This window comes from Bubalus bubalis, chromosome 10 (genome assembly GCF_019923935.1).
Source record: "Bubalus bubalis isolate 160015118507 breed Murrah chromosome 10, NDDB_SH_1, whole genome shotgun sequence".
Classification (NCBI taxonomy): domain Eukaryota; kingdom Metazoa; phylum Chordata; class Mammalia; order Artiodactyla; family Bovidae; genus Bubalus; species Bubalus bubalis.
Window position 1 is genome coordinate 21,014,257 of NC_059166.1, and position 23,336 is coordinate 21,037,592.

At 39.7% G+C, this 23,336-nt stretch overlaps 1 protein-coding gene across 3 annotated transcripts; it reads left to right on the top strand.

The window, feature by feature from the left end:
* Positions 1-7,973: 7,973 nt before the first annotated feature.
* Positions 7,974-23,263, top strand: FBXO30 (F-box protein 30). 3 transcript variants are annotated; one of them, XM_006059191.3, is made up of 4 exons: positions 8,157-8,196; positions 8,584-8,666; positions 16,745-18,794; positions 22,170-23,263. In XM_006059191.3, the coding sequence occupies exons 3-4, from the start codon at positions 16,761-16,763 to the stop codon at positions 22,371-22,373; spliced, it is 2,238 nt and encodes a 745-aa protein (XP_006059253.2). In that variant the 5' UTR covers positions 8,157-8,196; positions 8,584-8,666; positions 16,745-16,760; the 3' UTR covers positions 22,374-23,263. The 3 variants fall into 3 exon arrangements, with proteins under 3 accessions (XP_025150218.2, XP_006059252.2, XP_006059253.2); XM_025294433.2 differs by lacking the exons at positions 8,157-8,196; positions 8,584-8,666 and adding an exon at positions 7,974-8,098; XM_006059190.3 differs by lacking the exon at positions 8,584-8,666 and having other exon boundaries at positions 8,063-8,196.
* The last annotated feature ends 73 nt before the right edge of the window (positions 23,264-23,336 follow it).

A 23,336-nucleotide genomic window follows, 5' to 3' on the forward strand; every position in this document is an offset into this window, starting at 1 on the left:
CCAGCAGATGTTGGCAATTTGATCTCTGTTTCCTCTGCCTTTTCTAAAACCAGCTTGAACATCAGGAAGTTCACGGTTTATGTATTGCTGAAGCCTTGCTTGGAGAATTTTGAGCATTACTTTACTAGCATGTGAGATGAGTGCAACTGTGTGGTAGTTTGAGCATTCTTTGGCATTGCCTTTCTTTGGGATTGGAATGAAAACTGACCTTTTCCAGTCCTGTGGCCACTGCTGAGTTTTCCAAATTTGCTGGCATATTGAGTGCAGCACTTTCACAGCATCATCTTTTAGGATTTGAAATAGCTCCACTGGAATTCCATCACCTCCACTAGCTTTGTTCGTAGTGATGCTTTCTAAGGCCCACTTGATTTCACATTCCAGGATGTCTGGCTCTAGGTCAGTGATCACACCATTGTGATTATCTGGGTCGTGAAGATCTTTTTTGTACAGTTCTTCTGTGTATTCTTGCCACCTCTTCTTAGTATCTTCTGCTTCTGTTAGGTCCATACCATTTCTGTCCTTTATCGAGCCCATCTTTGCATGAAATATTCCCTTGGTATCTCTAATTTTCTTGAAGAGATCTCTAGTCTTTCCCATCCTGTTGTTTTCCTCTATTTCTTTGCATTGATCGCTGAGGAAGGCTTTCTTATCTCTTCTTGCTATTCTTCGGAACTCTGCATTCAGATGCTTATATCTTTCCTTTTCTTCTTTGCTTTTCGCTTCTCTTCTTTTCACAGCTATTAGTAAGGCCTCCCCAGACAGCCACTTTGCTTTTTTGCATTTCTTTTCCATGGGGATGGTCTTGATCCCTGTCTCCTGTACAATGTCACGAACCTCATTCCATAGTTCATCAGGCACTCTGTCTATCAGATCTAGGCCCTTAAATCTATTTCTCACTTCCACTGTATAATCATAAGGGATTTGATTTAGGTCATACCTGAATGGTCTAGTGGTTTTCCCTATTTTCTTCAATTTAAGTCTGAATTTGGTAATAAGGTAATAAGGAACACTGAATAGAGAGCCTGTTTATGGGGTAACTTAAAATTGGTTTCTCCCTTATATCTAACCTATATCAAGTTTCTTTGAATAAGGCAGTGTTTATACACAGAAATTAAATATCACCCTCAAGATGTGCTGTCAGCTTAACAAAGTTACACATATTTATTTGTAGACCATTGATATAAGACAATGTCATTATTACCCCCACCTGCGAGAAGGCTACCTGCTTATCTGCTCATGCACAAACTAGTCTATCTAGTGGTAGCTACCTGAAATATAAATGCAACACCTTAGAGGAACTCAAAAATCTTTTGGGAAATAGGATTATTCATTTGTTCCTTTATTTGATCAGTAGACATATATTCTGTACGCTAGGGCATGCTAAGTCACTTCAGTCATGTCCAACTCTTTGTTACCCTATGGTCTGTATGCTAGTAACTGTACTAATAGGTCTAATTATAATAACTAAAATTGTGAAACACTGAAATGCAGATGATTGATAATATCAACAGTGTCCTATACCAAGTTTGTGGTATACAGGAACAATACCTGGGTCCTTGTTGTTCAGTTGCTCAGTCGTGTCTGACTCCTTGCGACCCCATGGACTGCAACACACCAGGCTTCCCTGTCCTTCACCATCTCCCAGAGCTTGCTCAAATTCATGTCCATCAAGTCAGTGGTGCCATCGAACCATCTCGTCCTCTGTTGTCCCCTTTTCCTCATGCCCTCAATTTTTCTCAGCATCAGGTAGCCAAAGTATTGGAGCTTCAGCTTCAACTTCAGCACCTGGGTCTTCTACTTTTTGCAAAATTCCAAGCTGCCTTGGTTCAAATTCCCTCAGTGGTAGTGGTTTAGCTGCCCAGTGGCGTCCAACTCTTGGGACCCCATGGACCATAGCCCACCAGGCTCCTCTGTCCATGGGATTTCCCAGGCAAGAGTACTGGAGTGGGTTGCCATTTCTCTCTCCAGGGGATCTTTCTGACTCAGGGATTGAACCCATGTGAAAAAGTGTCTCCCGCATTGCAGGCAGATTCTTTACCACTGTGTCACCTGGGAAGACTCAAATTCCCTTGATTATTTAAATAAAATTGCAAGGTTGATTTGGGGTTATGAACATTATCCTTGGCAAGCTGTTTCTAAATTACCATATAACTGTAGGTTATTTGTCACATTATCCATACTTCAAATAAACTATATAAGAAATATAATTACAGCTATTAGGTTCTAAATTCTGGCAATTAGGTGATTCAAACTGGCTCTTTCTTATAATTCCTTAGGCACATATCATAAAAGAGGAATGGTATCCCCCACCGCAGCCCCAGCTGGCAATTCTGATTGTCCCGTGATTTCACAGCTGCAAATAGGCCCCCACCCTTTCACACTTGTCTCAGGCCAGGGATGCTTTTTTTAATTAGTACATGACAAACTTGAGTCCTGATTTGTCTGTTGCTTTGGTCCCTGGGTTACCTGAGTGCAGGCTCGTCTAATTGGGAAAGAAAACCTACTTTAACAGTGATGCATGACACTGAAAAAAGGGGAGAGTAATTTTTCTGGTTGTTGAATTTGCTTTCTTTATCTACTGCATTTGCATTCACTGGGAACTTCTCTCTCTTACAATTTAGTATCATGTCTAAGCTTTGTACCTACATTTCTGCTGTTATTTTCATTCTTATGGTTCTTAAACCTTCTCCAACTTGAAAATGGCCTCTTAAAAAAGCCACTAAGAGCTAAGCCTGTGAGAGACAGCCTGCAGAGTGTGATTTGAGGAGATGCAAGGCCCTCCTTTTTGAGGGCAGAGGTGAAGCAAACCAAATACTGCCCTTTCTTCCTTTTTTATTTTAAATTGTCAGGGTTGCTTAACCACTTCTCTTAGTGGTTAAGTCACATAGATGATAGCTTTGTTCTAGAAGTCCAAGTTGCACACAGGTAGAGAAGAGAGCTTACGTAAGGAAATCTGTGATTCCTGGCATTCTCTCTGCTTGAAACAAAAGTTTAAGACCTGTTTTCTTAAAAAGTTACCAAGAGGTTTCCTGAGGAATGAGACCATAGGACAGAAAGTGAAAATGGGGATAGGATAAAATGAGAGAAACATATGTTTTATTTGTTTTGGAAGTGACAAACAAACATTAAGCATCTACGTTATACAGGAGGTAGTCAAGGCTATGGTTTTCCAGTAGTCATGAATGGATGTGAGAGTTGGACTATAAAGAAAGCTGAGTGCCAAAGAATCGATGCTTTTGAACTGTGGTGTTGGAGAAGATTCTTGAGAGTCCCTTGGACTGCAAGGAGATCCAACCAGTTCATCCTAAAGGAGATCAGTCCTGGGTGTTCATTGGAAGGCCTGCTGTTGTAGCTGAAACTCCAATACTTGGGCCACCTGATGTGAAGAGCTGACTTATTGGAAAAGACCTTGATGCTGGAAAAGATTGGGGGCAGGAGAAGAAGGGGACAACAGAGGATGAGATGATTGGATGGCATCACCAACTCATTGGACATGAGTTTGGGTAGACTCCAGGAGTTGGTGATGGACAGAGAAGCCTGGCGTGCTGCGGTTCATGGGGTTGCAAAGAGTTAGACACGACTGAGCGACTGAACTGAATATTAGATACTGAGGGGAGATACGAAAACAATGCAAAACATGCTTCCGTGGGGCTGGAGATACTGCAGGCTGATATACACTGGGGAAGCAGGTGACAGTGGCGTGAGACAGAGGTCAAAGTGCTGCACACAGGCAGGCTGTACTACAGAAGTGCCTCACGGAGGACATGGGGTCAGAGCTTCACAGCTAAGAGGGAAGAAGTTCAGACACTGTTATTACATGAGCACAGATGACTTGGAATTGGACTGTGTATAGTGTCTGATGGAGACAAGAAGGAAACTGATCAGGCTAGAATGAAAGATTTACCTCGGGCAGTTGAAGACAGGAACTGAGACTTACCCCATGAGCATTAGATAGTCATCATAGATATCTGAATACAGAAATGACAAAATGAAATGAATGTCAGAGGAAGAATGAAGTTGGTGGTGGTTTTGAGGTGGGAAGCACTGGAGGAGGAAAGACAGGTCAGGAAATAGCAGAAGTCCAAATGTGCTTAGGATGGTAACAGGAAGAAATGAACAGGATGGGAAGAAAGGATTTTTTTGTTTTTTTAATGCCTGCACATAGGATATTATTGAGATGGAGGGCGAAAAGAAGACTGTGAGGTCTACCCACTAAATGACTCAGCTTGAGAGGGGTTGAGAGTGACTCAGTGTCAGCTAGGTGACTTAGTAAAGGGGAAAACCCCAGATTTCAATAAGTATAAACATGGAATCAAGAGATTTTAAAGCTACAAAGGGCTTCAGAGATCCTCTATTCTAGCCCCTTCATTTGATAGGAGGTCAGCTGAGGCACAGGGCAGATGTGCCACTCAACCCAGGGCAGTGAGCAAATGTAGGGAAACCGAGGAGCAAAGGAGGGCCATTGTAGCAGCCCATGCAGACGGCTGCCCACATCTTTTCCCACTGGGCCATCCTGCATGCTTCACCATTCATTCTGTCTAGTTCTCACGACAGTAGCTCTGAAACTCAGGATTGAGGACCAGGGCCCATCTACTACCAAATTATTAATAGACAAAATAAAAATAGACTAACTTTTTCAAAAAGCTAAGTTCATTTATTTAAAGAACTAACCTTTATTAAGGGAGTATGTCCTTGTTTAATAGTTGCTGTTACAACCCCCTTTCATTTAGGAAATGAGGCACTGATATGCATGGTACAATTTTTCCTGTCTTTTGTAACACTAGCTTTTATATACTGTTAGTCATCATTTCTTTATCCTTCTCTTGCCTTGGGCAGGAGCCCTCAGGATGGACACTGGGGTAGAGGTAAGGGGATGTGAAAGTGAAAGTCGCTCGGTCGTGTCGGACTCTTTCCAACTCTATGACTATACAGTCCATGGAATTCTCCAGGCCAGAATACTGGAGTGGGTAGCCTTTCCCTTCTCCAGGTTTCTTCCCAAACCAAGGATTGAACCCAGGTCTCCTGTATTGCAGGTGGATTCTTTACCAGCTAGGCCACAAGAGAAGCCCATGAGGGGATATCAGGGATAACTACTACCGGGCACTTTTACTCCCTGTCCCTTGGCCTTGGACCAAGGCATGGCAGTAGTAGTGGGAAATGGACCCCAGTTCTTTGATATGGCTCTGTGATATTTCTTCAACCCTTAGTCATTTGCAAAGTAACCTGCAAAAGCAGTTTCTAGCTGCCTTTCCATTAGATCGCACTGTCTTTCCCACAAAGTCAACCTCACTGCTATGGTCTGTGTGGAGGATCATAGTCCCTCACAGAAGCAGACTTCGGTGGGCTGCTCCATCAGGGCTTCGGGACAGCTGCCTGAATCCTGCTGGGCTGAGCCTGGTCCCAGGGGAAGCAGAAGTTACGAGAATCTGGACACCCCAAGAAAAAGAAATGCAAAAAGTCAAAATGGTTGTCTGAGGAGGCCTTGCAAATGACTGAGAAAAGAAGAGAAGTGAAAGGCAAAGCAGAAAAGGAAAGATAAACCCATTTGAATGCAGAGTTCCAAAGAATAGCAAGGAGAGATAAGAAAGACTTCCTAAGTGATCAATACAAAGAAATAGAGGAAAACAATAGAATGGGAAAGACTAGAGATCTCTTCAAGAAAATTAGAGATACCAAGGGGACATTTCATGCAAAGATGGGCACAATAAAGGACAGAAATGGTATGGACCTAACAGAAGCAGAAGATATTAAAAAGAAGTAGTAAGAATACACAGAAGAACTGTACAAAAAAGATCTTCATGACCCAGATAACCATGATGGTGTGATCACGCATCTGGAGCCAAAGTCAAGTGAGCCTTAGGAAGCTTCACTACAAACAAAGCTAGTGGAGGTGATGGAATTCCAGCTGAGCTACTTCAAGTCCTAAAAGATGATGCTGTTAAAGTGCTGCACTCAATATGCTGGCTAATTAGGAAAACTCAGCAGTGGTCACAGGACTAGAAAAGGTCAGTTTTCATTCCAAACCCAAGAAAGGCAATGCCAGAGAATGTTCAAATTATTGCACAACTGCACTCATCTCACATGCTAGCAAAGTAATCCTCAAAATTCTCCAAGCTAAGTTTCAACAGTATGTGAACCGAGAACTTTCAGATGTTCTAAATTAACAACATTTCAGAGATCAAATTGCCAACATCTGCTGGATCATCAAAAAAGCAAGAGAGTTCCAGAAAGACATCTATTTCTGCTTTATTGACTACACCAAAGCCTTTGTGTGGATTACAACAAACTGTGGAAAATTCTTTAAGAAATGGGAGTACCAGACCACCTTACCTGTCTCCTGAGAAATCTGTATGCAGGTCAAGAGGCAACAAACAGAACCTGACATGGAACAACAGACTGGTTCTAAATTGGGAAAGGCTGTATATTGTAATCCTTCTTATTTAACCTATATGAGCCCCCAGGGAAGCCCTAATATGCAGATTGCTGCTGCTGCTGCTGCTGCTAAGTCACTTCAGTCATGTCCGACTCTGTGCGACCCCCTAGATGGCAGCCCACCAGGCTTCCCCATCCCTGGGATTCTCCAGGCAAGAACACTGGAGTGGGGTGCCATTGCCTTCTCCGAATACACAGATTACATCATGTGAAATGCTGGGTTGGATGAAGCACAAGCCGGAATCAAGATTGCCAGGTGAAATATCAACAATCTCAGGTATGCAGATGACACCACCCTTATGGCAGAAAACAAAGAGGAACTAAAGAGCCTACCAATGAAAGTGAAACAGGAGAGTGAAAAAGCTGGTTTAAAACTCAGCATTTAAAGAATTAAGATCATAGCATCCGGTCCTATCACTTTATGGCAAATAGATGGGGAAACAATGGAAAAAGTGAGAGACCGTTTTCTTGGGCTCCAAAATCATTGCAGATGGTGACTGCAGCCATGAAATTAAAAGACGTTTGCTCCTCGGAAGAAAAGCTATGACCAACCTAGACAGCATATTAAAAAGCAAAGACATTACTTTGTCAACAAAGGTCTGTAGAGTCAAAGTTATGGCTTTTCCAGTAGTCATATATAGATGTGAGAATCACACTACATAGAAAGCAAAGTGCCAAAGAATTGATGCTTTTGAACTGTGGTGTTGGAAAAGACTCTTGAGAGTCCCTTGGACTGCAAGGAGATCCAACCAGTCCATCCTAAAGGAAATCAGTCCTGAATATTCACTGGAAGGACTGATGCTGAGGCTGAAGTTCCAATACTTTGACCACCCGATGCAAAGAACTGACATTTGAAAAGACCTTGATGCTAGGAAAGATTGAAGGCAGAAGGTGCCGACAGGGGATGAGATGGTTGGATGGCCTCACCAACTCAATGGACATGAGTTTGAGTAAACTCCGGGAGTTAGTCATGGACAGGGAAGCCTTGCGTGCTGCAGTCCACGAGGTCACAGAGTCGGGACACGACTGGGTGACTGAACTGAACTGGGCCCTATATCACACAAGACTAGGGCACATTGGGTCAGCCGGCAGAAAGGCCTGCTCATCAAAGATTCAGAGACAGCTGCCCCATTTTCTAAATATGACGTAAGGGGAAGATTGCTGCACCCAGAATTAAGGGATTTGGGTTGCTTATCCTACAATTAAAAGTAGTCACTTTCAATTGGGTCTGTTTCCTGAATTCCAAAACTGCGTGCCTAGAATTCCCTTCAGGAATACAAGCTTCTAAAATCGAACAGGATTCGGTAGACTTGCGGGGCAGAAGTCACGTGGAGTCCAGCGGAACCCCTCTGCAAGCTGAACGCGCAGAACCCAGCGAGTTCTGACTCCAGACCACACCCTCCTGCCACGTCCCTTCCGGGGAGGAGGGCGAGTGACGGTGGGAGCTCAGCGTGCGCGCCCCCGGCAGGCTCGGCGCTCGCGTCTCCGCCCGACTTGCCACAGATCCCGTCTGGGCCGGGTGGGCGGGGCACAGCGGAGAGGAGCGGAGCAGGGCGGGGCGCGCAGAGAGGACCGGCACCCGGATAGGAGGCCGAGGAGGAGGAGAAGGAGAGAAAAGCCGGCGGCCCGGTGGGGCAGAGGGGCGAGCAGGAGGCGGGTTGCACGGGTGTGTGGGGCGCGGAGCGGCGCTGGGACAGCGGGGAGCAGCTGGGCACGGCGGCCGCGGCGGCTGGGATTTGGGCCGCGGTTCGGCCGGGCCGGCCGGTGAGTGTCGGGGGCAGCCTGCCCGGGAGGCTGGCGCGGCCCGGGCTGTGCCCGGGGGCAGAGGCGGCGGCCGAGCCGGAGGCGGCGTTGCGGCGGGCGGGCCCGGCCGGGCCTGGGGCGGAGTAAACACGGCCTCACGGGGATTCCGCGACTCCCAGGCCGGGTCCTGGCGGTGAGAGGGCGGCGGCGGCTTGGCCTCTGCGCCCAGCCCGCTGCCCGGCCGGCCCTGAAGGCCGCCGGCAAATGGCGCCTCAGACCCCGCGGGCCGACCCCTCGGTGCCACCCGGGCTCGCGGGTCTGTGGGTGAGGGTAGGTGGGGGAGAAGCCAGAGTTAAACTTAGGAAGCCCTAAGATCCTCGAAAACCCGGCTTCTTTTCCCTTTTGCAGATTAGAAACTTGCTTTGTTTGGGAACAGGCGGGTTAAAGTAATGCTGAGAGGCATCGCCGACTGTCTCCACGGGATGAGTGAAGTTGGTAACTTTTCCATTCATGGAAGTGAGAGGATCTTAGTCTTAGCCTCAGTCCTCGTTCAGGAGAAATATCCTGATTTTATAGGTCTGAGGGATATGACCATTTCCAAGTTGTTTGTGTCCTGTCTCGTGGAAGTGCATTGCTGGGAAGGGAGCATAGCGTGCACGTTGAATTCAAAGTAATCTCCTTTGAGCGCGTTTTTTTACGCGTGTATGTAGAGAATAGAGCCAGAACAGCGTGTTGTTTATCATGGTTCTAGTATTCCATTCCACGCTCTCCCTGTGTCTTGTTTTTCTTTCTGAGCCATGTCGTAAGTCTTGGATAAAAGATGCTTGGGAAGGAATTGACCTTTTATTCCATAATTACTTTGTTGACTTGGATCCAAGATGAAGTTATTTATGGGCATTCTGGTATCAGTGTAGATTAACTTAAAACTTTACATACAAAACCCCAAGCTTTCTAAGCTTTTAATTTCTGTTTGCTACATTTCAATCCATTTTTGTGTCCTTTAGAGTCCTAGAAATTCTATTAACAGATTTTGCATTTCCTCATATTTTTTAAGCTTTTCCAGAGTTGTTGACGGCCAAGAGGGAAGAGAGTAGCATAAAATGAAAGATGAGGGTTTTCCTAAGGGTTCAGGTTTTCAGTTTACAGTTTTCGCTGAATCATGTCCTTTATGCTTAGTCACTGTTTCTTACTACAGAAGTTTAATTGGGGATAACATGATGTTTTGCTAACTTTTTAAGTTGCTAATTTGTTTTTATTTGGTATTTTAATGCGGTGACATAGCTCTTTTGTGTATGTGTGATTCTGGAATTGTTAGTGGGTGGAGTTTTGAGAGTGTTATCAGAGAACTGAAGTTTCCGATATAGGCAAACTTTTATGCATTCCAAGTGTACTAGGTATTTAATTTCAATCCAGTACTTTTGTATGGCTAGCATTGGAGACTTTTTTTTTTAATAAACAAAATGTCCTAATATGCTATTAAAGAAAAATAGTACATATTTTGAGATACTGTATATAGTTAGAGAGGTGCTTTAAGGTCACCAAAATAGGTCTTGTTTCATGTGTGTTTACTATTTGATAGGCTGTGTTACTAAAATGTGGCTTTTAATGGCATAAGCCTTATGCTATTTGGGGTGGTTTTGGTAACTCTTGTAACTAAGTTACCATGACTGCTTGTTTCATTAAAAGACGTTAGCACATGCTGTGGAATGACATGGTATTTGTAGAATTTATTAATATTCAAGTCTTCAGTCAAAAGGCTATAAAATATTAATTTCAAATTTATTTTTGATGAAATAAGTGAGATTGGCTTTGGACTAGTGGTTTTTACACTATAGGTAGCTCAATAGTTAAATACAGGATAAGCATGCCTCAATTACAACCCAGTCTTTGAAAATCTTTTTCCAAAAAGGTTTGTCTTTTTTTTTTTTAAAAGTGGGTAATGTTAGCATTAGATCCTCATATGATTGTTTTTAATAAACTTTATAAGTATAAATGACCTGATATAGAAATATATATATATATAGATAAAGTTTTGTGCATGTGTGTGTGTCTGTTGCGTAAAGTGATCTGTCTTCTGAGCAATACTTGTTTGTGTCGTACTGGACACGCTAATAATTATAACCAACCTTTGTAGAGTACTAGGTGGTTTTCCCAGTAGAGTGATTACATCACGGTCACAAAGCTGAGTTCTTGGAAGCCCATTCCCCTGTGCCATGCTGCCCGTTGTAATAAGTTGAGTTCCACCATTCTGGTGGATTATTTTTATCTGAGTATCAACTCAAATAGGTTCTGGTATGAATATTAAATATTAATATTTGTTATTTTAATTTCTGATGTAACTCGATAGTAATTTCTTTTGTTTATTTAGTGGAGAACAATTTCAAGTAGGATTTTCACTTTGAGATAAGTTACCTATGACCATATTTAGAAATGCAAGATTTATGTTTTGATTATATCATAACTGGAAGGGTAAAAACTTGAAAACAAAATTCCACATAATTAGGTCATCATTCTATTAAAAAAAAAAAGTCAGAACCAAAATTTAATAAACGAATGTATACAGTGTAACCAGTTTAGCCATTTTGAACTCATCAGTAGGCCAGGTAGTTTAAGATGGGAGTTTAATGATCTTGGATTTTTCAGTCTTGGCTAGTCATCCCAGCCCCCCATTTTATACCAATAAAATAAAACATCCAATTGAGGTTATATTTTTATTATGGCCTTTAAGACTGAATGCACCTATCAGTAAATCAGCAGCAGTGTTTGTATTTATTGTGCAGTAGCACCTCTGACTATGCAGTAAGCATGGGACTTGCTCTGGAGGAGTTAAAACTGATTGCTAAATATGAAATTGCAGTCATAGACTTACTGGTTAACTAATGAGCAAGTCTGTCTGTAGTTCCATTTCAGCCGTTCAGTGAAGCAACATTTTATTGTCTCAGTGGAATTTTTTTTAATCTAATATCATTCAGTTTAGTCGCTCAGTCATGTCCGACTCTTTGCAATCCCATGGACTGCAGCACGCCAGGCTTCCCTGCCCATCACCAGCTCCCAGATATTGCTCAAACTCATGTCCATCGAGTTGGTGATGCCATCCAACCGTCTCATCCTCTGTCATTCCCTTCTCCTCCTGCCTTCAGTCTTTGCCAGCATCAGAGTCTTTTCCAGTGAGTCAGTTCTTCACATCAGGTAGCCAAAGTATTGGAACTTCAGCATCAGACCTTCCAATGAATATTCAGGACTGCTTTCCTTTAGGATGGACTGGACTGATTTCCTTGCAGTCCAAGGGACTCTCAAGAGTCTTCTCCAACACCACAGTTCAAAAACATCAATTCTTTGGTACTCAGCTTTCTTTACGGTCCAACTGTCGCATCCATACATGACTACTGGGAAAACCATAGCTTTAACTATACGGACCTTTGTCAGTAAAGGTCTAATATCATATTGTAATATTAAGGAAGTAGACTTATGACACTTCCTTTCCTCACCCTCTGCGTACTCAGTCACCTGCACACATGTGGAGACCTCGATTTCTGCTTTTCTTTTTGAATTGCATCCCTCTGTAGTCAGTAAACTAACTAGACTGCAGGATTCATTAAAAAGTTAAAGAAAATATACAGTTAAACATTTCCTTCTGTGCCTTTTGTTATTATTTTTTTAAACAATGGAAGATTGAAATTAATTTTCTTTATTTTCCCCTTTGATTTGCTTTTTTTGATGGACAGTTTAGCTTATTCCACATATAATGCCTGGAACATATGCCCTAGATGCTTAGTAAATGTTTGAATACTTTTGACTTTTTGTAGAAGGTACAATGAAGTAATTTTTAATTTTGACTCAATCTGGTTGACTAATAATAGATTTATAAAGTATGTTTTTATGATGTATGTAGCTTTCCATGGATCAAGAATTGTTTTGGAATCCATTTGGTTATTTCTTGTACTATAATAATTTCACTCATATTAATAAACAAGGCTCTAATTAAGGCACAATCTTGAATACAAGGAACACTGGAGATCCCCTGGAGAAGGAAATGGAAACTCACTCCAGAATTCTTGCCCTCCAGAATTCTTGCCTGGGAAATCCCATGGACAGAGGAGTGTGGCAGACTACAGTCCATGGGGTCACGAAAGAGTCAGGCATGACTTAGTGACTAAACAGCAAGAGCAACATGACTAGTATTACCAAGGAAAAATGCTGTGTGTTAATGAACACATGAATATATGGAATCCGTGTCATACCTTGCCTTTGCATATGTGGAAAAGTACCATTTAAGCTGATAAAGATTTGAGACAACAGGAAAGGGGGGAGGAGAGAGACAGAGTATGTGTGTGTGTGTGTCCGTATCTGTGTCTTTCTGTCTTTGAGTCAGAGGCAGACCTTAAGATCAGCCTGAGGCAGCAAGTTGTGTTGAATATTTGGATGACTTGATTTAGCATATTTTAAAATCAAGTTAATTTGCAGTTCTTTATTTATGTATTGTAATGAATTTGGAAAAATAATTCTTTTTTGAAGGCAATATCTTTATGTCTAGAAATAGCCTTAAATAACAAGATCTCATTTCACTGTATGGGCAAATGCCATGTCTTAAAATTGTTTTTATGGATTACTTGTTAGCCGCAGATTATGAGTTGGCCTAGAATTTCTGTTGGAGAAAATTGAAACTATCGTAAAGCATTTAATCATTTACAATATTTTGCAGTCTAATGAAACTTTTTCCAGTCATTCAACTTTAAGTGTAAATAGATATGTTATTTGGAAGATTAAGATTCTGTTTTAGAGTTTTTTAAAAAACTTAATATTGGGGAGTTTTAAATTAAGCTCATCTTGAGCTTGAAGCTCAGTTGTAACAATATGTTTTCTGCCGGACCTGCTGTGTCACTGTTCAACTGATAAATCAGGGATCGACATTTTAAACTTGTTTCATAGAATTCCTGAGCAATTGTGAAATACTTTTTGGAGGCATGTTTAATTTGATAATAGCGATTTTGAAAGAGGATGGATCTGAAAGTTTTAAATTTTGAAAGAATACCTGAGAATACTCTTTGGGTATTGTCTAGTGCATTCTTAAAAATCTTATTTCTTAATATATTTAATTGTAAAATGGACTTAAACTTGATTGCTTCTTTGTACAACTGTTTTGAGTAAACAGCTCAGTTTACAAACAGTAAATTTGTACTGTTTTGTACATTTATATTGAGCATTACATATGTAAGTTTTTTAAAAAATAATTTAGTAAAACACTAATGTTCAAAGCAAAGTAATGTGCTATTATAATTAGAAAGGACCAAAAAGACTTTCTTGACCACAAGAGTGATTAAGTGCTGGGATAAACTACAAGCAAAGCAAAGTTGTGTAACCTCCATTCCTCAAATAACATCTTAAAATTGCATCACTGGTTACTGAAGTGCTGTCTTATTTTCTTAAACTTTTGTAAGTAAGCTTATCTGTTTTTGTCCATATATATTGATCAGATATAGATTGCAGTCCTAGCTCTGCCACTTACTAGGTAGATGACCTTGGGTAAGTCACTTAGCCTTTCTATAACCTCAGTTTTCTCTGGGCTGTTACAAGGATTAAGTGACATTAACATGGTATATATTAATACCAAGAAGGATAGAGTATCTAGTTAATGTTCCTTTTTCCTTTAAGCCTACTTCAATAAATAATAAATGTTATGGACTTACCTCTGTGGATACTTGTATTTATTATTTTTTTAAGCATTTGTCCAAAGGAGGAATAGTGTGGAGGAGTCTATTTATTTTGAACCTTGAGAGCCTTCTACTTCAGCCTTTTAAAGTTGTTGCTGTTATGCATTAACTCAGTTATTTGTAACAGTTGCTATTTTAAACACATCTGAATTAAGGCATGTTTTGAGATGTGTTCTGTCTGGTGCGGTCATATGATGTGCATGTAACATAAAGTGTTCCTATTAGTTCTGAGAGCATTGGTCACTTCTGTTGGAACTGCTTGTATTTTTAGGTTTCTCTCTTAGTAACAGTCAAGTTTATAACCTTCAGCATGTGAGATGAACTCGGTCTAGTTGCAAAATAAGAAAGCTGCAGCTGTTTTCACAATCTAATCATTCAGTAAAATTTGTCTTATTAAAGTTTCTCTGCATAAGTTACAAATGTCATCATTAGCCTGTCGTTTGTTCTATTTTTACCCGTTTAGCAGTATATCTTTAATTTATAGGTCATTTCCTTGGCTTTAAATTTCATAGGGATAAACATTCAGAAGTATTCATAATTTGTAACTTTTAAAAACATTTTAAAATGTAGTTTTGTGGATAAATGTGTGCCTTGTTTTCTTCTGTCCCTGGCATCAGTACATACCATAATATCAACTCAGAACTTTGCTGCTTAATCAACAAAAACTCTGTCAAATAGCAAAAACAAACAAACAAACAAAAAAAACTTTTGCTATTTGAGTTTGAGGAAAATTAAGTCTGTCCTAGAGACAAAGAAATAGCTATCTGGGGAATAATTATTTTACATTAGCCACCTAGATGCAAGATTTGAATTTATGGAAAAAAATATTGAAAGAGCTAGCAATCTCTTATGCACTGAAGTGAAGAAAATAGGCTAAAAATTGGCTTCTTATCCAGGAAATTATTAATTTGGGGAATTTTGAGGTGAGTTACCTGTGCCATATGCAAGTGGAGGTATATAGTAAGTAAGTAGCTTTAGAGATCTGAAGTTTGGACGAGGGATCTGGGCAGGAGGTACAGATAGATTTTCAGCATATAAGTGGCAATTGAAGCTTTTGAGAAATTGAGAGCACCCTGGGAGAATGTATAGATTGAACCAGAAAGAACATGGATCCTTGAAGAAGAGAAATATTTTAGAAGAAAAAATTAAGGAATAACCAGAAATAGGGGGAAAAGCAGGGAAATGTGAGATCATAGAAACTAAAGAAAGATAGTAGTTCGGAAAGGAGGAGGAATTAGTCAACAAAGTGATGTAATGGCTAAAAAGATGAGGTCTGGAAAAAATGCCCTTTGAATTTAGCACTGGGAATCTTGATGCAGCTGTTTTAATGAGTGGTTGTAAAAAAAAAAAAGCCATGTTAGAGGGCTGAAGAGTACATGGGACGTTAACAGGGTTTGTTTATTTGTTGTTTTTCTTTTGAAAGCTTGAGTGAATAGGAACAAAGTAGTAGCAAAAGCAAGATACTGCTTTATTACTTAGGGTTTAAAGAAGAAATAGTCTTCTAAGTTTTTGCTGCTAATAGGAACAAGCCATTAAAGAAGTTGAAGATTTATAGAAAAGAAGACATTGAATAGGCTTAGTAATTATAATTTAAATCGGTGCATTGTGGCAGTGCTTTCTCTGTGTATAAAACTTTTCTTGATAAAAGCAGGGAAAACCATTAGTTATCTGTAATTCTTTCATGTTATTTTATGGATGCTATTTCTTTGCTTAAAATCCTCAGTGATTTCTAACTACTGGAAGTCTGAACTCCTTAGAATAACATGCAGCACACTTTCCATGATCTGTCTTCTCTCACAGGTACTTTGCATGTCACCTGTGAGCCAACAACACTGGGAGACTTGAGGGTCCCTCAGCATGTTTTGCCAGGTTTTGCATTCTGTATTTGCATATGCTGTTACTTCAGCATTGAATACCCTTCTTCCTTTCTAACCCTACCCTCCTATGCTTAAGACTTCTCATCTTTCAAGACTGCTGTGAATTCTTCTCTACTCTCTTCTCGTATTGATTATTTTCTCTGTCGTGTTAATCATATTAAAAAGTGGCATGACTTTACTTTCATCTCTGATCTTGTGCTGTAGCTCCTTGAGAAGCGGCACTGTGTCTCCTAATCTTTATATTGCCATACCAAACACATGGTACATGGCAGTTAAGCAATAAATAAGTGTTGAATAAATGAATGGAAACCATGGCCTTCAGAAGTAAGTGATTTGCCCACTGTCACAGAACTGGAGCTAGAACTTATATTTTTTGGTTAAGTGCCCTCTATGTTTTATTAATAATAAGACTTACTCTCTTGATTTGTTATAGAATTTCTTAAGGCATATGTAGAAGGAGAGGTCAATAGCTGAAATCTGAATTTATGTATTTAGAAAGAATATAAAGAAAACTTCTAATCAGATTCTAGTTAAGTATTTTCATGAAATTTAGATTATTTTAGGAATATGATGAGGTCTGTGCAATGTGGGGTACATATAATCAGTTTAATTAAAATGTAAAAAGATACAAGTGTTCTCTGAAATCTCGAAGTTAAATATGTATTAACTTGTTTTTGATGTTAATTTATATACTACACAATATACTAGAATTTAAGTATTATATTTTGAAACGTTTGGCCTTTTGAGCAGATTGTTACGTGTTATGTAAAAATGAATTTTTGACTTCTTGAGTTGATTTCTCAAGTTGGTTCAAGATAGATCAATTATATGTAAAATAAACTCATTAAATGTTTATTTTATATATTTCATTCCGTATAAGCCAATATACCTTCATGATTTGATTTTTATTCTTAAAACATTGTTTTAAAAACCAACTGCTTTTTGCCTAACATCTTATTTCTTTTCCATCTCAATAACCAGAGCTGGACTGGCCATCATGGAGGAGGAGCTGCAGCATTCGCACTGTGTTAATTGTGTCAGTAGACGATGTATGACAAGACCAGAGCCTGGGATTTCCTGTGACTTGATTGGTTGTCCATTGGTTTGTGGAGCAGTTTTCCATGCATGTAAGGCTGATGAGCATCGACTTTTATGTCCATTTGAACGAGTGCCTTGCTTAAATAGTGACTTTGGATGTCCATTTACAATGGCTCGAAATAAAGTTGCTGAACATCTAGAAATGTGTCCTGCAAGTGTGGTGTGCTGTACCATGGAATGGAACCGATGGCCAGTTAGTTATGCAGACCGGAAATCATATGAAAATCTAAGCAGAGATGTTGATGAAGTGGCACAATTAGATATGGCCTTGGCCCTTCAAGACCAACGGATGCTCTTAGAATCTCTCAAAGTAGCCACCATGATGTCAAAAGCAACTGATAAAGTGTCAGAACCTAGAGAACAGATCTCAGTTAAACCAAGTGTCTCAGAAATACCACATACTAATGGTTTGGTGTCAGTTGATGAAGAATCTTATGGTGCACTTTATCAAGCTACTGTTGAAACAACCCGAAGTTTGGCTGCTGCTTTAGATATTCTGAATACTGCTACAAGAGACATTGGCATGCTAAGTACGAGTCTTTGTGCTTCCCTAAATGAAATGAATGAAGAGCAAAAAGCCAGAGAAAGCTTACAGAATAGAAACCAGAAAGACCAGGACCATCTTTATGAGGATGAGATGGGAGCAGTAGGTGGGATTGACCATAAGGACATGAGTCAGAATGCCCAGTTGGAACAAAATGGTTCAAGTGATTTATTATGTGACTTTAATGCCAGTTCTTATGGCACTTCTGCTCTTTGTAATGGCTTTCCTTTGGAAGATATATGTGCACAGGTCATTGAGCAGAACCAGGATTTACATACTGACTCAAAACAAAGTAACTTAACAAATGGAGAATGTGTAGCGTCAGGTGGCTCTTCAGAACCTTCTAGTCCACTTTTAGTAGCAGCACAAGTTCGGGAAGTAATACCACCTAATGCTTTGCCTAATGGCACGGTTCAGCATATCCTTATGCCAGATGATGATGAAGACTTGTGTTGGAAAAAAGTAGACTTAGGGGACCTACGGAATGTGGATGTCTTATCTTTCAGTCACCCTCCTTCATTCAAATTTCTTTCGAATTCATGTTGGTCTAAACCAAAGGAAGATAAAGCAGTAGATACATCAGATTTGGAAGTTGCGGAAGATCCAATGGGTCTCCAAGGAATAGATCTAATCACAGCAGCATTACTGTTTTGTCTAGGAGATTCTCCAGGTGGGAGGGGTATATCTGATAGTCGCATGGCTGATGTTTATCATGTTGACTTTGGGACTCAGACTTTTTCACTTCCATCTGCCATTTTAGCTACAAATACAATGGTTGGGGAAATAGCTTCAGCTTCAGCTTGTGATCATGCCAACCCACAGCTTTCAAATCCAAGCCCTTTTCAGACACTGGGGCTGGACTTAGTATTGGAATGTGTCGCTAGGTACCAGCCCAAGCAGCGTCCAATGTTTACATTTGTTTGTGGACAATTATTTAGAAGAAAAGAATTTTCATCACATTTTAAGAACGTGCATGGTGACATTCATGCTGGACTCAACGGCTGGATGGAACAGAGGTGTCCTCTAGCATATTATGGTTGTACCTATTCACAGCGTAGATTTTGTCCATCAACACAAGGAGCAAAGATTATACATGACCACCATTTGCGGTCATTTGGAGTTCAGCCGTCTGTATCTACAGTGTTAGTAGAGCCTGCTAGAAACTGTGTGCTGGGTTTACATAGTGACCATCTAAGTAGTCTTCCTTTTGAAGTCCTGCAACATATTGCAGGGTTTCTCGATGGCTTCAGCTTATGCCAGCTCTCATGTGTATCCAAGTTAATGAGGGATGTTTGTGGCAGTCTTCTCCAGTCTCGTGGAATGGTCATACTTCAGTGGGGGAAAAAGAAGTATCCAGAAGGAAATTCGTCATGGCAGATAAAAGAAAAGGTTGGTGTGATTTAATTGTATCAACCCCATATTTGACATATCATAGGCACTTAATAATGTTGTTGCTGTGAAATTGATCATCCTTGTTGTGAAATTGCATGCATGCATGCTAAGTTGCTTTAGTCATGTCCATGTCTTTGTTGACCCTATGGACTGTAGCCTGCCAAGCTCCTCTGTCCATGGGATTCTTCAGGCAAGAATACTGGAGTGGGTTGCTGTGCCCTCCTCCAGGGGATCTTCCGACCCAGGGATCAAACCTGTGTCTCTTAATATTTCCTGCACTGACATGCAGATTCTTTACCACTAATGCCACGTGGGAAGCCCATTGTGAAATTGACCATCCTTAAAAATAATTCAGTATGATGACCAACTTTTTTATAAAGATAATTAATAAAAATGTGAATACATTGTTAGAATTGTTAGTCATAATCACATATTTATTGCAGACATCCTAGAACTAGATTCTAATGTCATATGACAGAGGCCACTTGTAGTTCTTCAGTTGAGGGGTTCTGTTCCTACTTCTTCTGAAACAACTCCCTTTGCTTGAGTCCATATTAACCACCTTCTTTCTAATTTGGGCTCCATCTGAAACATTTGCACTGTAGAATGATGGAGGAATCAAGGAGGAGGTTTCTTTTTAATTGCTTGCAGTTGGCAGCTTCTGTACATTCTTAGCCCTTTCTTTCTTAGAACTTGGTTGTTACAAGTAAAACTTAAACAAGGAGACATGAAAAAAAAGTCTCCTACTAGCAGGTGACCAGTGGAGTATTTGGGGTATGTTGTTCAGTCCCTAAGTTGCATCTGACACATTGCAGCCCCATAGACTGCAGCAGGCCAGGCTTCCCTGTCCTTCACTGTCTCCCAGAGTTTGCCCAGATTCATGTCCATTGAGTCTGTGATGCCATCCAACCATCTCATCCTCTGCTGCCCACTTCTCCTTTTGCCTTCAGTCTTTCCCAGCATCAGCATCTTTTCCAGTGAGTTGTCTCTTCACATCAAGTGGCCAAAGTATTGGGGCTTCGGCATCAGTCCTTCCAATGAGTATTCAGGGTTGATTCCCTTTAGGATTGACTAATTAGGTCTTCTTGCAGTCAAAGGGACTCTCAAGAATCTTCTTCTGTATCACCACAGTTTGACAGTGTCAATTTGGGATATAGAAAACAAAATGGATGGATGTGGAGATGGCTTGAAGTGAAATAAAGGCAGTAGGATTTGGTGGTGGTGGTGGGGACTGTGGGTTTAGCACGGAACAAGGGTGTGTTGCAGATTGGAAGCTTGACCAGGAGATTTAGGCAGGTCTGGGAACAAAGCCTAGCTCCACCATTTTCCTTGTGTGATATCTTATTTTTGCCAGCTTCTGTTTGAGGCACTATCCAGTAGAAACTAGAAGGCATTACAACTGTCTTTGATTGAAAGTGTTTTTTCATTTTAGAGCATTTTTAAAATGAAAATTTGATTTCATAAAGTACAAAAAACTTTAATAACCTTCATATTGGTTGAACAGGGGTCATATTTCTGGGTACTTTGTTTTTACCACCCTTAGGTTTTCTCTTATTTTTACTCATTGCTCCAGTTTTTTGTTTTTTTTTTTTTTCATTGCTCCAGTTTTTGAGAATTTTGAATCTACTTCTGTGCTCTCCTGAAACTTTGACCAGTAAATAAGCACGTCAGTTATTTTATGTAGAAAATTTCATACTTGCTGTGTATATGTGAGTATGTGTTTGTCTTCATTTACTACATGATTTGGTGTATTTCTGCCATTGGGCTGGGACACTCAGAGCATGGTCCCTTTTTGTCCTTGCCCACTAGTATTGATCTATGAGGTGAAATATTTTCTGGGGATTCTATCACTACAGAAAATGTCATCTACTTGTGGAGTTTAAATTGCCATCATTTATACAAATAGCTTACATGTGTATATCCCTGGCCATTTTCTCCTCTGAATTCCAGGTCATTATATATAGGCACCTACTGGACATCTCCATTTGATTATCTTCAGTAAACTCAGCTTATCCAGCCTTCTCCATTTCTCTACCCCTCTTAATCTCAGAAAGTTGCATTAGCATCTCTTAAGTTGCCTAAACTAGGAATTTGGGAGTTAAGGTTAGCCCCTTTTCCCCCTTTATTTCCTTCTCCTGGTATTCACACAGTCCTGCTGTCCCCCTTCTTCACGCCTCTCAGGTTCACTTCCCTTTTCTACTGCTGTTTCCCTGGTTGGTCCTGCCTGCCGTTCTCTTCTGGGTTACTATAGCAGCCACTTCCTTACTGGGCTTCTGTTTCCAACTGAGTCCCTCTCCAACATATTGCCTGTAGAAGACGTAGAGTGGTAAATAATTCTTGAATACAGTTCTTACGCTGTAGTGCTTAAACACTTTTAAAATGTCTGTCCATTGCCCTGGGTTAGGGGCAGATTCCTTAATGAAACATTTAAGAGTTTTCATAATTTTGTCCTTACTTGCCTCTTCAGTTTCCATTCCAGCCATGGAATTTACTAGCAGTTGTTGAATGTTTTCTTCTTGCCTTAAGGTGTTTGAGTACACTGTCCCTGAGACGTCCGTTTGAATGCTTGAAATGTGTAGACAGTGTGCACTTTTATTAGTTTATTTAATCTACTGTCCCTATTTATGGATTAAAAAAACTGGTTAAATAACTTGTCCTCGGATTCAGACCTGGGAACCTGTTTCTGGAGCTTGTGATCGTCATCTCCTTGGTATATCCTGCTTATTCTTCAGACCTTATCTTGTCAAGAAAGCCTTCTCCAAAAGTTCTTACGTGCATTTTTTCCCAGAAATGCATTCTATAATGATATGGAATTAAGAACTGTTCATTTTACAAAAAGTTCTATAAAAATTTCCAAAAACATTGAAGTACTTGTATTCGTCAGTATTACTAAATGCCTTTACTATTTATAAGTAGTGAAGAGAAAAGGTTCCTCTGCACAGTATCCTAGAGTGTTTTTTAGTATACTTCATATGGTGTAATGGACATTTTTTTGGAGAAAAAACACTTGTATTATCAATATCTCCTATATACATAGTCCTTTGGGTAGGATGAAAATCTAGTAGAGTGTATGTTATTTTAGGAAGTGACTCTAAATGTTCTATAGAAATTAAAAATTGCTTAATAAGCTAGGTTGGATATGATTTTTTAATGCTAAGTTTTTTTCTTTTTTGTTACTAGATTTCTTAAAGTCATAATGTCATAGAAGTTATCTTATAAATATTTAATAAAAAGATTTGTATCAAAACGAATTTTGTAGCAAGCCACTTGAAACTTATTTCTCATAACAGAAATGAATGTAGTTCGAGCAAGAAATATGTTTTAATTCTTATAAATTGGCTGGTTTAAATCTGAAGTAGAATTTTGTTCTAGGTATGGCGATTCAGTACTGCATTTTGTTCTGTCGATGAATGGAAGTTTGCTGACATCCTGAGCATGGCTGACCACCTGAAGAAGTGCAGTTACAACATTGTAGAGAAGCGGGAGGAAGCGATCCCACTGCCGTGTATGTGCGTGACGCGAGAACTCACTAAAGAAGGACGTTCACTTCGCTCAGTTTTAAAACCTGTACTTTAAAAAGTCAAATTCCACTTGCACATACATGCAAGCTCCTAGTATAATTTCTTTGTAATATGTGACACCTTATTAATGTATTAAAGATTACAACTAGCTAAATTTATTGTCACTATGTATATAATGTTTTGAAGTGACATATATTTTTATAAAGTACTGATTAGTTGGGAAAAAGTTGCCTTAATATTTGAAATGTGTGAATTTTTTGGAACTTGCTGGACAGGGTGATTTAATTTTTGGCTACATAATTTTCAGAATTAGTATTTTTAATGGTGTGCATATTTTGGTTCTTACATTTTTTGCTTCTTAAACTAACAAGATCCTGACCAAACAATTTACTCCTCATTTTCTGTGGGTTACAACCCATGCATTCAAAAAGCAAAACTTTGATTCTGATTTTTACATCATAGGCTCTTCAGATTAAACATTCAGTTGCTTAAGCACTGCATAAAAACATTATAAAATTTTTATTTTCTAGTGTTCCCGTTACATAATTGTTAATATGGAAATGATCTGTAATGTAAACATAATATTTAAATCGTGAATGATGTTGATAATGCCATTTATCGTGTTTTAAAAATAGTCCACAAAAATGTCTCCTTTTGTATTTACACCTCTCATACAGAGAGTTACCATTTGCAGCTTTTTTTGATTAGATGCCACATCCAAAGACTCATGGCAGTATGTTACGACAGGTTAAAGCAAAATCAAACCCCAAAAAAGCCTGTGAATTTAATTTGAAATTTTATATATTTGCTAGGAATTTGATATTTGGAGAGAAGAAAATATAGTCGACCCTTCATATCTGGATATCCATGGATTCAATCAAAGGATGGAAAATATTTGGAAAAAAAAAATTCCATGAAATTCCAAAAAACACAACTTGAATTTGCCACTCATCTTCAACTATTTACGTAGCACTTCCACTATATTTGGGCTTTCCTGGTGGCTCAGACAGTAAAGTAT